Raw genomic sequence first — 15,920 nt, forward strand, 5'->3', positions numbered from 1 at the left:
GCTCCTGCCAACAAGAGTTCATAATCTGGAAGCTGAAGTTACTATTGACCTGATTTTACAATTGAGATCATGTCTGCATTTTAATTTGGATACAAAATTGATCACTGTGTTCTATAAGCAAGGCCTGTCAAATTATGACCGTGCAACTGCTTTGCAAATACATATTTATTTAAGAGCAACATGATTTATGGTGTAGTGTAACAGACAAATTATTTCATGAGCTACTTTTAAAAAATTGCTTCATATTTGGAAATTGGATTCTTCAAGTTCTTTAGTAAACACTAAATTTCTTTGATGATAGTTTTTTTAAAAAGATTTTTAAGAAAGATTTCTATCTTCACTCCAATATATTGGTTTCTTGCCCCAAATGCTGCTTTAATATTTACAAAATGTTTGTTACTCCTATGTCTTCAGAAATCATTATAATGCTCATTTATTTTTTTAAAAACAGTATTCAATATTGTTGTATCCTAATATTAGCAGATGAAGCTTGCACTTTAGAAGGTATGCCAATCCTCTTCTGTGCATATTTTAAATAATCACATCTTTAAGCACTACCATACATGGGAAGATAATTAAATCAACACAAAAAGGTCAATCTATTTGTTTTAAAGTCATTTCAGATTTTCTATGACTCTAGTTCATAATTTCAATTTCTTACAGACTTTCTGAATACTATGATTTTTAAAATGTAAATTGAATCTAAGTAAATAACAAAAAACATCTTCATACTATTTGGGAGGAAAATGAAAGTATTTCAAGTATCTTCTTTTGCTAATTCTAGATTTTATTCTGCTTTCAAAAGAAATGTTCATTTTCCCCCTTTACAGACTGCAATTGCACGAGGATAACTTTGATGGCTGAATTCTAGGCAGGGATCAAAGGAAACTCTTTATTCTTGATGGGTTAATTTAAGGGCAGTCCTACCTTTTTCACCTTCGTTTTCTTCTTGGTTATCTGTTAGTGGAATCACTTCCGGTTGTTCCACAATTGTGTCATCTTCTTGGTTTGACAAAAGTTCTAAATAGACCAAGACAGAGGTATATTCAGGGATGTTTTAGCTGGAATCATTGACAAAAGAGTGACTACAGCACAGAAAGTTAATAGTTCTTTTTTCCCCCCTCCACATTTTAGCATTCAACAGGCACACAAAGCATAACACTGTTGCCACCTTCCAGTAATCATTGCCTATGACACACGTGCATACCACTCACACACACAAGCAGATGCAGAAGTCATGGGTCACAGGTTCATTTCATTCTATGGTAACAATATATTCTAGTTTCCGTACCTTCTGTTTCCATATATGAACTCTGGGACTCTGTCTCAATTTTTATTTCATTCTTTGCTGAATCATTCTCTTGTCCTGTTAAGAACAGTGATTGAAAAATAAAAGAAATGTGATATGCATGATCATAGCCTTATCCCTGGTTTGAAAAAGCACAACCTTCAGAAACGATGCATGGAGAGACAGAGAACAGTTTTGAACCAAAGTGGAGGGTGAAGATATTTTTCAAATCATCATATGTATATCAATTATTTTATGAGAAATATCCAGATAACTTAGGCAAAAATCTCTTATTTGAACTGATTGGTATAATTAGTATTTGGCTTACCAGTGCATTAGATATGGATGGAGGACACAACCTAAAAGTTTAGAAATTTTAAAATAATTTCTGGTCTCTATGGGTTAATTACATTTAATTTCCTTTTAAGGTCTATTTCCTGTATTGAGTTTTCCTGGAAAATTAAAATACTACTTGTACTTTCATTCTTCCATCAGAAAAGCATTAAAAAACTTGAGTAATGTGAACACATGGGGATTGGGTGGGATAACAGATCAACCTTCCTCTTAAGACAAGTACTAAATATAGCAAAGGTCAGGAGAGCATTCAGCCAACTCTTGATTACTCTGAGGCTGATTATGTAGTAATGGTTTTCCGTCCACACCCCCTGGCTTCGCTCCCTCTCCTCCCCTGTAGAGTTTAGAACATTTAAGTGCTCATTAAGAGAGGAAATTGAAATCTGTCCATTTACCTCATGCTAATGAAAGATTTTCTGCTGAGGATAATTTAACTGTTGACTTAAAACCCAGAGCTAGGGTTGTTATAGGCATGAAGGGGATGCAGAAGAGCCTGGGCTCTTTGCTTGGGTATATTCCTGTGCTGGGTAGCATTATTGTTCCAACTTGTCCCTATTTCTTTCTGCAAGAGGATTACATTTCTCTGTCTGTAGCTATGTGACCTGCAGTGACCCCTGTGGGACAGGTATGTTCCCACTCCGTAGAAACCAGGCCTGTTCCTTTGACTTGGTTTAGAAAATGTCCCTGGAACAGACATGATGCGTACTTCACCTGAGCGGAAGCTTAAAGATCCCTTGCATGTTTCCTCTAGCTCTCTTGCTCTTAATAGAGCATGTTCCTTCATCCTACAGCCCGGATTGAAAACATGTGCAACAGAGCCAAGCAGTGCCAAGCAGAGACACAACAAAAGTTTGTTTGTGAAAGCCAATGAGACTTTTGGGGCTATTTATTACTGCAACAAAGTTGACTTATGAAATCCCTCATCTCATAGCTTTTTCTGATACAACTAGTCTTAAACTGCCCACTATACCATTTCCCCTTGATTTATTCTGTGCTAGCGTGAACCACACTGGAAAAAAAAAGTTTTTTTTTATGACATTCATTCCTCCTGAGCTCAATTTTAATCAAAAGGATCTGATAAAATACTTAAAACTAAGGCCTTATTTGTCTATCAAATCATTGAATCTAGAGACCTCAAGCTGTCTTTTATAAAACAGCTTGTCCTAAACTTCAATGAAATGCCAAGTCTTGAAGATTCCGCAAATTATTTCTCTTTTCCCACTTTCCATTCCTTTTCTCCCTTTCCTCATTCAGGGACGCATTCCTTTAAAAACAGGAATTTTATCAAGATCTTTTCCCTGCTGATAAACCCCACTCATCTCCATTTCTCCCCATTGCTACTCAAAGTATGGTCCATGGACAAGAAACATTGGAATTACATGGGTGCTTTTCAAAAATGCAGAATTTTAGGCCTCATTCCAGACCTGGAGAGTTAGAGTCTGCACTTTAACAAGATCTCTGTGTGATTTGTGTGTACGTTAAGGCTTAAGAAGCACTGGCTTAGAGAACGTAAGTGTATCTGCAAATTATTGATCCCATAAATAATGCCAGACTTTGCCTACACTTCACATGTGTTATCTCTAATTATCACATTAGCCCAGAAAAATAAGTATTGTGATCCCCATTCTGCTTTCAAAATTTATGACTAAGTCCATCTGACCACAAACCCTCTTTTTTTTTTTTTTTTTTTTGGCTTGGGAATACCTTTATTTTGCCTGTTAATTTTTTAAATTGAAGTCTTCTTCCATATAATAAAATGCACAAATCTTCAGTGAAAACACTGATGTATCTTTACATATACACACATACAACTTCCTGTGTAATTGCCATCCAGATCAAGAACATTTCTAGCACCGGTGACTTCCTCCTGTTGATACTCCCAACAGGCAACAGTTTTGTCTGTTTTTGAAAATCATATATACAGAACATACAGTATATGCTCTCTTGTTGTTTACTTTTTTTTATATACATGTGGTTTGTGAGATTAACCCCAGTTGCTCTCAGCATCAATCGTTTATTCTTGTTCATTGATATGTACTATTCCACCGTCTGAATATACTATGCCATAGGTGTGTTGAATTGTTTTCAGTTTGGAGCTATTATGAATAACACTGCTAAACACATTCTTGTATCTGTCTTTTGGTGGTCACATGTATTCATATTACTTGAGTATGAACAGAGAAATGAAATTGCTAAGTATTAGGAAACACATATATTTAGCTTTACTAGATCCTGCAAAAGTGTTCTAAAGAATTTGTTCCATTTTACACTCCTGCTGAAGAAACATAAGAATTCCATTTGTGCCCTTGATTCTTTAGACTATGTCATGCTACTACTGATCACAAAATTCTTTTAATATGGGATAGAAAGCAATACAAAATCTTTCCTGCAATCCCAGTTTTCACCCTTATCACTTTTGGGTATAGAGTGATTATGACCACACTACCATTCATTGTACAACATATCAAGTGCCACTAAATGGTAGGTATGTCAGGTGCTGAGAGTAAATCTTAAATAAGACAGATCGAGTGCTTGTCCTCAAAATGCAAATGGTTGCAGGAACACAGGCATTATATATGGAAAATTTTCTTTCTAGTAAGATGTGAAACAGAGTTCCAACTTTTTGAAAAAAAATCACTTCTGGCAGATTTTTAGATGACAGGAAACTGAGAGAAATAACTAATATACTGGACAACAAAATCAAGACTGAAATACTCTCAACAGACTAAATAAAACAAGATGAAATATAACAGGGATATATGTAAAATTCTAAAGTCAAGTTTATAAAATCAACCTCTAGAAATAGGATGGGAGAATATCAACCCCACTTCTGATAAAACTAGAGCCACAGGTTTTGCATTCCAGATATGCTATTGATAAATACCAGATGGACACCAGAATGGGAGACTATTTTCAGTTTGTCTCCTGGCAAACGTCTTGCCTGAATAGCTATCCAAGAGGGGACTTAAAAATGAAAACATAATATAAGAGAATTATGTTAAGGGAAAATAATTTCATATAAGTATATTCAGAAAAACAAAAGATATGAAAAGTGTCTTTGTGTTTGTAATGAAATATGAAAATTAATGAATAAGAAAATGAAAAGATGGTTTGAATGAACAGGAAATTAAGACAATAAGAAAAGAAAAAAAATCTACAAACCTAATGATACAATGATAGTATTAATGGATGTCATAAAAAAATAAACACTATAGATAAATCAATGTTTTAGATATCAAACTCTGAGTGAAAATTCACTAAGAAAGCAAAAGTAGTGAGCAAAATTAAATGTGAAATGATAGAGAGAACAGAAAACAGTGACAGAATTTCTATTCTAAGAATTATAGGAAGTCTAAGCAGTAGCACTTTATGTGTGGGTAACCGCTAAATAACATATTATGAGGTTTAAAAAATTGTGGAAGGTAGAATATGATTTCATTATTTTTTAACTACATACACATTACACATTATGTTAGCAGGGACAAAAACTGGAAGACTGTATCTCAAATGTTAACACTGATTATCTTTGCATGGTGGATTAGATTTTGATTTATAGGATTTTTATTTTGCTAACCTGTAGTTCATATTTTATAACAATTGCATATTCTATAATTTAATAATTTTAGTTTAAAAATAAAGAAAAATACTCTCACTGATATTATAGAAGAAAAAATTCTAGCTACATGGTGTGTGTGTGTGTGCATGTTTTTAACCAAATCCAATTACTTTTTCTCGGTCTCTATTCTTACTTGAACTCTAAAAGACATTTGAGATGTATATCTGAGTACCTCTTTTTTCTTGAATGTCCTTTTCTTGTGTGTCTTTGGCCAAATCACCTGTGATTGCCTGCACTCATCATATACCAACCTACTCACCATTTTCTGAACATATTACTTTCTTGTCTTTGCTCCACTTAGCATGTGTTCCCAGTGGCTGACACAACCTTTTTTCTCCTTTCCTACATAGTAAAATTATCCTCATCTTTCAAAACTAAGCTGCCAACTTACCTTTTTTGTGTTGAATTCTCTGAATCACAAGGCAGGATTGATTATGTTCACATCTTTGCTTTCTGAGTTCCTTTGCTCATTCATGTATTTATTATTCACCTTTTGCACTGTAATATAGTTATATCTGTATTTGTCTCTTTTACTAGATTATGAGCATTGTGAAGATAGAAATTTTGTTTGTTTATATTTTCCTTGACAGCTCTTACTAATAAGGAGTCATCAATAAACGCCTATTTAATTGGCCCTCTATTATAGTAGTCATGTATAATAGAGTCTGTAAATAGTCATTTGGGACTATAACTTACTTTTCCTTGCATGCTTTAACGAAGTAAGTGCCTCATGTTATGTAGCACTTCATTTACTCTGTTTGTTGCAAAGAACCTTGGAATGGTTTTAGGTAAATCACAACCTCCTTGGGCTTCAATTTAATCATCTATGCCAGAAAAAAAAAAAAAAAAAAAGGCTGTGGAACTAGGTAATCGCCTAGGTTCCTGTGTCTTCTGGTGAAGTTTCCAGTCACATTGACGTTTGTTTATTAGGTAGATGATATTGAGAGGAAACCTTCACTGTTTATTGGATGAGCCCCATTTGCTATTACTGCTGATATGGAGAACTGACCATCACACCAGGTCATTGCTGGGACCTTTAATGACCCCATTATTTGTAATCTGGCTTTGTCTGGACAATGAAGGGAAAGAGTAGAGCATTCAGAGAATAGCAGCAGCCAACCTGTATTCCTGTGTGTCCCCTAGTTCCAGGGCTCCACTTGGTAAATTTTCAGAGGAATTCAATCAGGAGTGGGAAGATCTCCATTTAACAAGGCCTGGGGCCCTGCTGATAAGGTGGGACTGCTTGAGGTTGGCAACCTGAGGCTGTTGATGAATACCAGGGATTTTTGGTGACTTATATATAAAGACTTGACAATTTACTTTGAGAATAAAAGGCCATTTCAAAGCTTTTTTGAAGTATTTCTCTCCCTTCTCTCTTTACTTGTCTGACCTATTTCACCTGTGTGCTTTATATATTTTGGTAATCTTTTCTTGCAATAGAAATACATTTTTTTTCTTCTCTCCCATTTTTCTAAAACAAAGTTAGTGAAAAATGAGAGGGAGAAATGAGATGCCCAGCCATGAAATTCAAGAATGATCATGTTCATTCATTCCTGAGCCAAGCCAGGATTTGGCATATTTCGCAAAGACAAGGTACGTGTGAGTTCCCTGCCCCGCACGCAAGCCTGCTGTGTGTCAATGACGACTCTAGGAGTCTCTAGCCCATCTGCCTTTCTCCTCAGTGCACTCAGATGTCACACATTTCATCTTGCTTTCTTGGCCCCATGGGGGCAAGCTTTATGTTCGCTTCTCCACATTTGGCCTACTTGAATTCCCTCCACTGTCTTCTGCCCTAATCCCTCCTGGTAGAGGAAACAAAAGGACACAAAGGATTCCACAGTTTATATAGGTATTTTTCATACAGTGAACTCAATCATCCATATTAATGGGAGGGGACCATTAGAACAGATAATCCAAAAATTAATCCACTTTTCTTTAGGAACAGAACATGTGATGGTTTCTTGGAGCCCTGGTAATTAAGTTTGGTTCAAGTTAACGCTTTAAATTTAATTAATTTGCATAAAAAATTGGTCTGGGGACATCAGTCTGTAATTAAGCATTTCTAGGGGATAAGCCCAAACTCACTTTGTAAATAAGTGAGTTATAATAAAATTAATAAAATTAGTTTTACTGTTTAGAGATTATTAGATGATCATATTTTCCTAAGAACAAAGACATTGTTTCTTTGACGCTTGTCTTAAAGTGATAATGGGAAGTGAGTCTTTTTGTTAAACTGGAAACTTGATTGCTGATAATACTCTAAATTTTACTTTTACTATGTCTAAAAATATACCAGATTAAGAGCACAAGTTAAACCTAGATTAGTTTTGATTATCTTCTAGACGTCCTTGGTTTTTTCCTAGGCCGATAAAACTAATAAAATAATGTAAATTATTTCTAAAGTTATTTTTCTTATAGTTAAAAAATGCTATTTCCTTATAGATACACTGAAAAATACATACAAGCATTGAGAATTATGGATGATTTTGCAACTAAGGGATGGCTACTTTTAATATGATGAATTGCCATCTTTCTCTTGTGTGTATGTGTATGTATATATATATGGTTATATGCATATGTATACATACTAATTTCTGTGTGTATGTGCCTGTATATATGTGTATACAGACACATACACACATACATAGACATATAAACAAATATGCAAATATATCCTGGAATCGAAATATATTTACACTTTGATTCCTGTTTTTTTATTTCATATTTTTATAAGCATTGTCCACTGTCATTACAATTTCCCCCAGAAATCTTATGTTGAATACATGCATAATATTACATGTTATGGATGAACTGTTGGATGTTTCCAATTTTTTTCTGCCATTAAACACAATGTTGCAATGAATTTTTTTGTGAATAAATATCTCCATACTCTTGGTGGGTATTTCCTTAGTATAAATTCATAAAGCATAATTATTCCGTTAAAGTATGAACATTTTACCTTTTATTAGGTTTTGCCAAAATTGCTGATGAGGAAGTTGTGCCCTTTAGCCTCCCACCAGGTCTGTGAGAGTGTTTGGAAACCAATTTTGCGTATCAATTCTACTTAAACTTATCTGATATTCAAAAAGAAAAGATATCACACTCCTGTTTTATTTCCATTTCTTTAAGAATAAAGAACAGGACATCTTTATATTCATAGTAACTGTATTTCTTTTTTTGTGAATTATAATGGAGTTCTTTATCCATTTTTTTCTTGGGTTTTTTTTTTTTTTTTTTTGTCTTATTGATTTATGAGATTTCTTTTTCAAATAAGAAAATTAGCTCTCTGTCATTTAGGTGAGAATATCTTTCCCAGTAGTTTCTCTGTAGAATTTGATTTAACTTTTATTTATCATGTCCAAATTTATATATTGAGATTTAGTGATTTCCCTCTTATATGACATACAATGACATATGCATACACACATATATTACATTTATATACATGTATGCCTGTATTTTACAACATATGTGCCTACAATCATGTCTGCACATACATATTCACAGTTCAAAAAGCAGTCCCTATTTTAAAAATTGACTTTGATTTTTTTAAAAAGACTATTTTTTAGAACAGTTTTAGGTTCACTGTAAAATTGAGAGGAAGATACAGAGATAGTCCACACATCCTACCCACTATGAAGCACAGCCTCCCATGTTATCAACCTCCCCCAGCACAGTGGTACACATTGCTGACAAACTGATGAATCCACATCGACATATCATTATTACCCACAGTTCATAGCTTACATCAGGGTTCATTCTTGGTATTCTATATTCTATGGGTTTGGACAAATGTATAATGACATGTATCTACCATGTTTGCTTCATACAGAGTAGTTTCACTGCCCCCAATATCTGTGTGCTCCTACTCATTACTTCTCCCCAAGCCCCCCAGTCCCTGGCAACCACTGATCTATTTATTTTATTCATAGTTTTGCCTTTTCCAGAATGTCATATAATTGGAATCATACAGTACGTAGCTTTTCCAGATTGGTTTCTTTCACTTAGTAATATGCACATCAATTTCCTCCATGTCTTTTCGCGGCTTGATAGCACATTTCTTTTCAGTGCTGAATAATAGCCTTTGTTTTTGTTTTTTTCTTCTTTTAGTCTAGTATCCTTACAGTTTTATTTTTACATTTCCTCTTGGCTCCTGCTGGAATTTATGGTGGTGTAAGAAATGATGTTGGGTTTCAACTTATTTTTTCAAATGGCCAACGAGTTGTCTTAATGCCATTTATTGAGTCATCTGTTTTTGAAATGTCAGCCAGAATATGTACTGAAATCCTAGTTGGGTCTATTTCTCTACTCTTCGGTCTGTTTCATTGATCAGCCTGCCAGTTTCTACAGCAGTGCTACACTGTTCATCACAGTTTTCAAACATTCTATGTCATTTTTAGTCTATTTGTTCCGTCATTGACTGATAATATTGTATCTGTGAATTTCCCATTACATTTCTGACAAGTTTTTATTTGCACTGTATCTTGACATATTGTCTGACACATAAAGACCCATCACTGTTATATTTAATCAGAGATTTGAATTATTATCAATATAAAATGACCAACTCTTTCTCACTTGAGACTCTTTGCTAGAATTCTAACTGGATAGATTCTAAAGCAGTTTTTTTATGTTTTCTTTTGATGTTCTAAATCTTTCTAACTTTATATTTTTAAAGCTTAATAATTTTAATCAATTTATCTCCACCTGAGAGGTTTTACACTTAATAATGGAAGCTAATTATAATTCCTGTCGTAATTATTTGCTTGTGTTTCTGTCTTCTTATTTGATACACTGTACTTTTGTTATACTGCTTGCTATGTGGATACTTCAAAAAGTTTGTGGAAAAATAGAATTAAAAGGTTATATAAATATTTCCATGAACTTTTTAAGTACTGTCATAATTTTTATTATTATTTGAGAATATACTCTCAAGTTTGGTATAATCTTTTTGGGAAATTTAGAAAGTAAGGTATCTTCTTTTAATTCTAGTGTGATTTAATTCTATTTGTGATTATTATACAATTTTCAAAGATATTCCTAAAGCCAGCTTATATTTTCAGAATCCATCACACAGTAGGATTTTCAGTTTTTGCATTGCCTTGATGACTTGACGGAAATCAGCCTTATATGCAACTCTCCCAGCTCCCACCGTGATCTTTGTCTTATGAACCCTGCCGTTGGTAGTTCATTTCTTTCCTCCTTTCTTCATTCTCTTCCTCATTTCCTCCCTTCCTTCCTCTTTTAACCATTTTATAAAATTGAAACATACACCATATAGGAAAGTACACAGAAAACATATAGAGCTTGATTGAATAACCAAAAGCAAATTCTCTCTCTCTCTATTTCTCTCTCTCTCTCTATATATATATTTTTTATAATAACCAACCAGCTCAGAAGCCCCCCTCAGGACCCCCTCTGAGTCAGTACCTCCTCCACAGTCAAAAGTTTAATCAACATCCCGACTGTCATAGTAATCACTACATAGATGTTCTTTGTTGTTTAACCACCTAAGCATGCCTTTCTGAATGCCAATTATTTTTTCCTGCTTTTTAAACTCGACAAAACCAAAATTGTACAATATATAAGCTTTTGTATCTTCTCTAGTTTAACATAACATTTGTAAGATTCATCCTTGTTTTTGCATGTAATTGTAGTTTGTAGTTTCCCACGAGACTTTTGCTTATCCTTATCTTTTTTTCCTCTGTATGTAACTTGTCTTTTTTCTGATTGTTTTTGAGATGTTTCTCTTTATTGCTGGTGTTGATTGAGCTGACTATGATGTGCTTAGTATAATTTTCTTTGTTTCTTGTGCTTTGCAGTCATAGAACTTCTTGGTTATGTGGGAATCTTGAGCTTAGAGAATCTGAATCTTTTATAATGGATAGTAAGTATGACTGCTCTTTGATCTGAATGGAGACATTATTCTTTTCAAGGATACAAGCACGGCTCCTGCTCACAAAATGTGCAGAAACATGAAAGAGGTATGGAGAACTCTCTTCCAATACTTCTTTGCATGCCTAGTAATTTTGTTGATTTTACTTTGTAGAGTGTGCGATATATTTATATTGCTACAAATATTCTTCAGCTTCATTCTGGGATGGAGTTCAGTTGCTTAGAAGCAGTTTGATCCTTTCAAGTCTTGATTTTAAGCTGTATCAAGTGTACGGGGAGGAGAAGTACAGCATTTAATTTATTGCCTATTTTGCTCCACTACAGAGGCAAAAACCTTCTGAGTTCTCTATGATTTTTTAGGTTTTCCAGTCTGGCTGGTGGGAAGAGACACTCCTCCCAGCCCTGTGCAAACTCCAGGTATCATTCCCTCAAATCTCTTAGTGTTCTCACTCAGCCTTTGGTAGTTCTCATGCATACACCCCTCAGTACTCCACTGGGGTAAATTTAATTCACCTCGTCCCAACAAATGCCATTATTGTGATATCCTTTAATGCTATGTATATCTTAACTCCCACAAGGCATTATTACTATTTTTATTATCATTATTTTATACTATCAATATTCAATTTGACTTATATAATAATTACCGTTAACCTTGATGTTAATTTCTTCTTTTGCCTTTGACCTTCTATCGGGGATTAATATCTTCCTACCTGTAGAACACCAGAATTCTCTGGTGTTGAACCATGCTGTTTTTATTTCTGTTTCTGCTTTTTGGTCCCCATGTCCTTAATTAACTTTTATTCTTGAAATATACTTTTTCCCCCTGGGTTTAGAATTCTTGGCTCACTGCTATTTTGTTGTATTACCTTTTCATTTCCATTACATCAGTTGAAAAGTCAGCTCTCAGTCCAAGTGTTTGTTTGAAGATTGTTTTTAGATTATTCGTTTATCTCTGACTTTCAGCAGTTTTACTATGATGGGCCTAGTTGTGAATGAATTTATTTTTATTTTTCCTGTTTGGAGTTCAAAGGACTCTTGGAACACTTGGCCTGATGTCCTTCATCAATATCGGAAATTTGTCACCATAATTCCTTCATATATTGCTTCTGCTTAACTCTCTCTTCTTTCTTGTCTGGGACTCCAACTACATTTGTGATAGACCTTGTCACTATATCCTCAACATCCTTTCTCTTTCTTTAGTGTTTGCCATCCTTTTTTCTTCCACTGATTTTATTTAAGATATATTCTTCTGACCTAACTTCTAGTTCACAGATTCTCTTTTGCCTGTGTCTAATATGTTGTTAAACCAGAAATCCATTAATTGAATTATTAATTTCAGATATAGCATCTTTTACTTCTAGACCTTCTCTTCTAATTTTTGGTTTTGAATTTCTAGTTCTCAGTTAAAATTTTAATTTTATTTTTATCTCTTTATACATAGTCAACATAATTATTTTATACTTTTTGTTTATAACTATAGTATTTTTAGCTCTCATGGGCTTAGTTCTTTTCTCTCTTGTTTTGTTTTTTATGTTGCCTTGTTTCCTCATTTCTCTGGCCATTTTTTGTATGTGCGTACTGAACATTATATTTCACAAATTATTTATATAAGTGATTGGAAGACTACAACACTCTTTTTTTCCCCTAGTACATGTTTTACATTTGTTTTTCTCAGGTGCCTGGGGCAACTGGCAATCTGGGCTGGTCTTAATTTAATTTGGGGATTGAGATGATTTGAAGCGAGGCAGCAGACTTTCAGAAGGCTGGTCTACTGCTGGTTCATTCTTCCTCTAGGGTACATATCTTTGGGGTGTCAACCCAAAATACAAGGAGTCTGTCAGAGCCCCTTGCCCTTTTCAGCAATGGGATTCCTAACACCTTTTGCAGGATCAGCAAATGCTCTAAGGTCAAAACAGTTCCAAATTCTGGGCTCACATATCTGGAGATTTATCTTCTCCCAGAATCTAGCTTGACAATTCTTCCTTATCTTGTTAACTCACTGATGCTTTCAAACAGTCTTTCTCTCTCTCCATATTTATATATAATATAATAATATACTATATAATGTTATATTAATATATAATATAATCAAATAATATATATTTGTTTAGGTTGTTTAGTTGTCTCTAGCGAGAGAAATGGTCCAAATTATTTAGACTTTTATTATTTAAAGCAGAAGTCTCTGCTTTCATTCTCAGTTTTAAACATATACTATAAATTTCAAAGTAAATAACATATTTAGGTAAAATTTCTTGATACTAATTTTGAATAATTTAAAAATTATTTTATGTAAAATAATTATTTCAACGTTTTCATACGTTAGCCTCTTAGTGTATAGTACCTTCCAACTGTGCCTTTCTCAGTCTTGAATTTTGCCTTTCTTTCTTTACTCATTCCTTTTGCACAGGCCTTCTGTTAGTTTATTCAGAAAGGATACCTGTGTGGTATAGTTTCTTAATCTTTGTATTTCTGAGAAAATATTACTCTTGACTTCATGCATTAATAATAACTTTAGTAAATATAGAAACTGTGTCCTTTAGAGCTCTGGAAATGTTACCCCATTTTTCTCTAGCATTAGGGTTGTGAAAGAAGAAGGCTAAAGCTAATCTGATTCTGATGACTTTGCTTATAACTTGATTTTGACTTTCTTATATGCTTATAAAGGCTTTTCTTATCATGTATCTTCAGAAATTCTATGAGTCTCTGTAGGTGTCTGTTCTCATTTTAGTGTTTATTATCTTTGCCTATAAATATAATGGGTACTCATGTTTTGGGCAGAGGAACGGGTTTGAATTAGAAAAACTATTTTTTCTGTTATTTTTTAAAAGATTGCTTCATTTCTGTTTGTTCTATTCTGTCTGCTTGGTATTCTGAAAATATGTAGATTTAATCTCTTGGATTTATTCTCCATATGCCTCATATTTATTCTCATTGTTATCACATATTCATTTCAGTAGCTGCAAACCCGATGCTTATAGAATTCAGACAGGTAACAATGAACAAAGAAAAATGAAGTCAGCCTGGTACGAAAATAATGAGTTATGAGGATTATGGAGATCAAAAGATGGCAGCTACCAATTAGCTGATATACAGTGCTAATTAAATATCAGAATTCCATTTTTTTTAAAAAAACTCAAATCTGTTTTTTGTCTCTTTTTTTAGTGCAATATTCCCCAGCATGGGAAAAAAAAAAAAACATGAAAAAGGATCTCACAACTTACCATTGGGATGATCTTGGTCACACACAGAATAATCTGTTACTTCATTGTCTTTTTTAGTATTGTCATCCTTTGCTGAATCTGATAACAAACAAGCAAAACGTTTCATCAGCATTTTTAACTGGGAAATCCAGCAGCTTCCAGCACTAACGTGATAGATCTATGTTTGGGGGAACAGAGTATATTATTTTAAAAAAATAACCATTAAAATACGTATTTTTGTCAATAAATAAGCTTTTCTTAAAGTACTGCATAAGATATCTGCACAAAGCTCATAAAGGTAGAGATGTAGTTGAGACTACTTTCTGCTACGACGAAGAAAATATAAGCAGGCTTTACACATCAGTAAAAGTCTTAGAATTGTGGAAAAGGATGTGAAAAGAAGGCAAAATAGAGAAGATTAAAGGAATATCTAATTTTAATGTCCTTTATGCTTCCATTACTGTAGTTGTTCACATATGAGAGCCTTGAGTCCTTGAAAAAGTCAGATACAGAGGCTTGAAATCTGGTGGCAATTAAGTTCATCTTCCTCAGGAACCATAGCAGACCTGTTCCGCCCAGTGCCATCCTCTCTCTCATATAGCACATTTAAACGTGGAACTAGTACATGCTTATCTTTGTTGCTATAGGATATACTTCACGGGAAATAACATAGCTGAAAAGATTTGTGACCATGGACTATTGCAAGCAGCCCCTTGAGGAATATTTGAGGCCTCTCTGGGGGCTCTTTAAGAAGGCATGGGAAAGAGTCTGTGGTTGGGTCAGCAGGAAGACAGAAAACAAGGCTTTCATTCATTTTACAAATATTTAATAAGGGCCAACTATATGACAAGCACTGTTCTTGATGATGGGGAGCCAATAGGAAACAAAACACAAAATCTCTGCCCTCATAAAGCTTATAATCTAGTGGATATTTTTCATGCAGCTAAAAGGGAGGTAATCCAAAGATATCTAAAAGCCACAAGCTGGTCTTATAAGCATGTGGAGAAAACTGAGGATGGCAGACTGACACCTCTATTTCTTACACATGTGTTCTCTACAGAGTTTGTATCTCTCAGTTGAGCTGGAACTCCCTAACAGAGCTAAATCAGATGGAGTCTAAAATAAATCATTCTTTCTTTGTTTCCCTTTCCTTCCTCCTTCTCTCCCTCTCTCTCAAAACTGAAAGATAGTTTTAAACAATATAGTTTGGAATATTATGGGAAAGTTTTCTTTTGAGCCTGCCAAAAGCAACATTTGATGGACAAGTGAGAAACCTGGGTAGTTAACATATGATTCAAATTTAATAACCAGTGAAGCAAGTATACACCCGAAGTGCATGGTTTTAATTAACTGCAAATAATTCCCCCAAGGCTAATGTTTAATTATCTGCACTGCTTCTTATTTCTTTCTGAGACTGACAATAAGTTTAAAAGTCCAAATTTGGAAGCAAAACTGAACATAGACACATTTTCCAAACTGTTATCTTACGTCAAATTGTTTTCAACCAGCTCCCATTAAAATATGCCTTTTTAATTTTGGAGCTAACTTGTGGATTGAAAAAAAT

General features: G+C 34.1%; 1 protein-coding gene across 1 annotated transcript in view; it reads right to left on the reverse strand.

Annotated features, from left to right (window-relative positions):
• Positions 1-15,920, reverse strand: part of MACROD2 (mono-ADP ribosylhydrolase 2) — a 1,973,048-nt gene that overhangs the window by 60,677 nt on the left and 1,896,451 nt on the right. The window contains 3 exon segments of the mRNA XM_063101974.1: positions 928-1,020; positions 1,292-1,366; positions 14,378-14,455. Coding sequence (XP_062958044.1) covers positions 928-1,020; positions 1,292-1,366; positions 14,378-14,455 — 246 coding nt within the window.

Source organism: Cynocephalus volans, chromosome 1, assembly GCF_027409185.1.
Source record: "Cynocephalus volans isolate mCynVol1 chromosome 1, mCynVol1.pri, whole genome shotgun sequence".
NCBI classification, from domain to species: domain Eukaryota; kingdom Metazoa; phylum Chordata; class Mammalia; order Dermoptera; family Cynocephalidae; genus Cynocephalus; species Cynocephalus volans.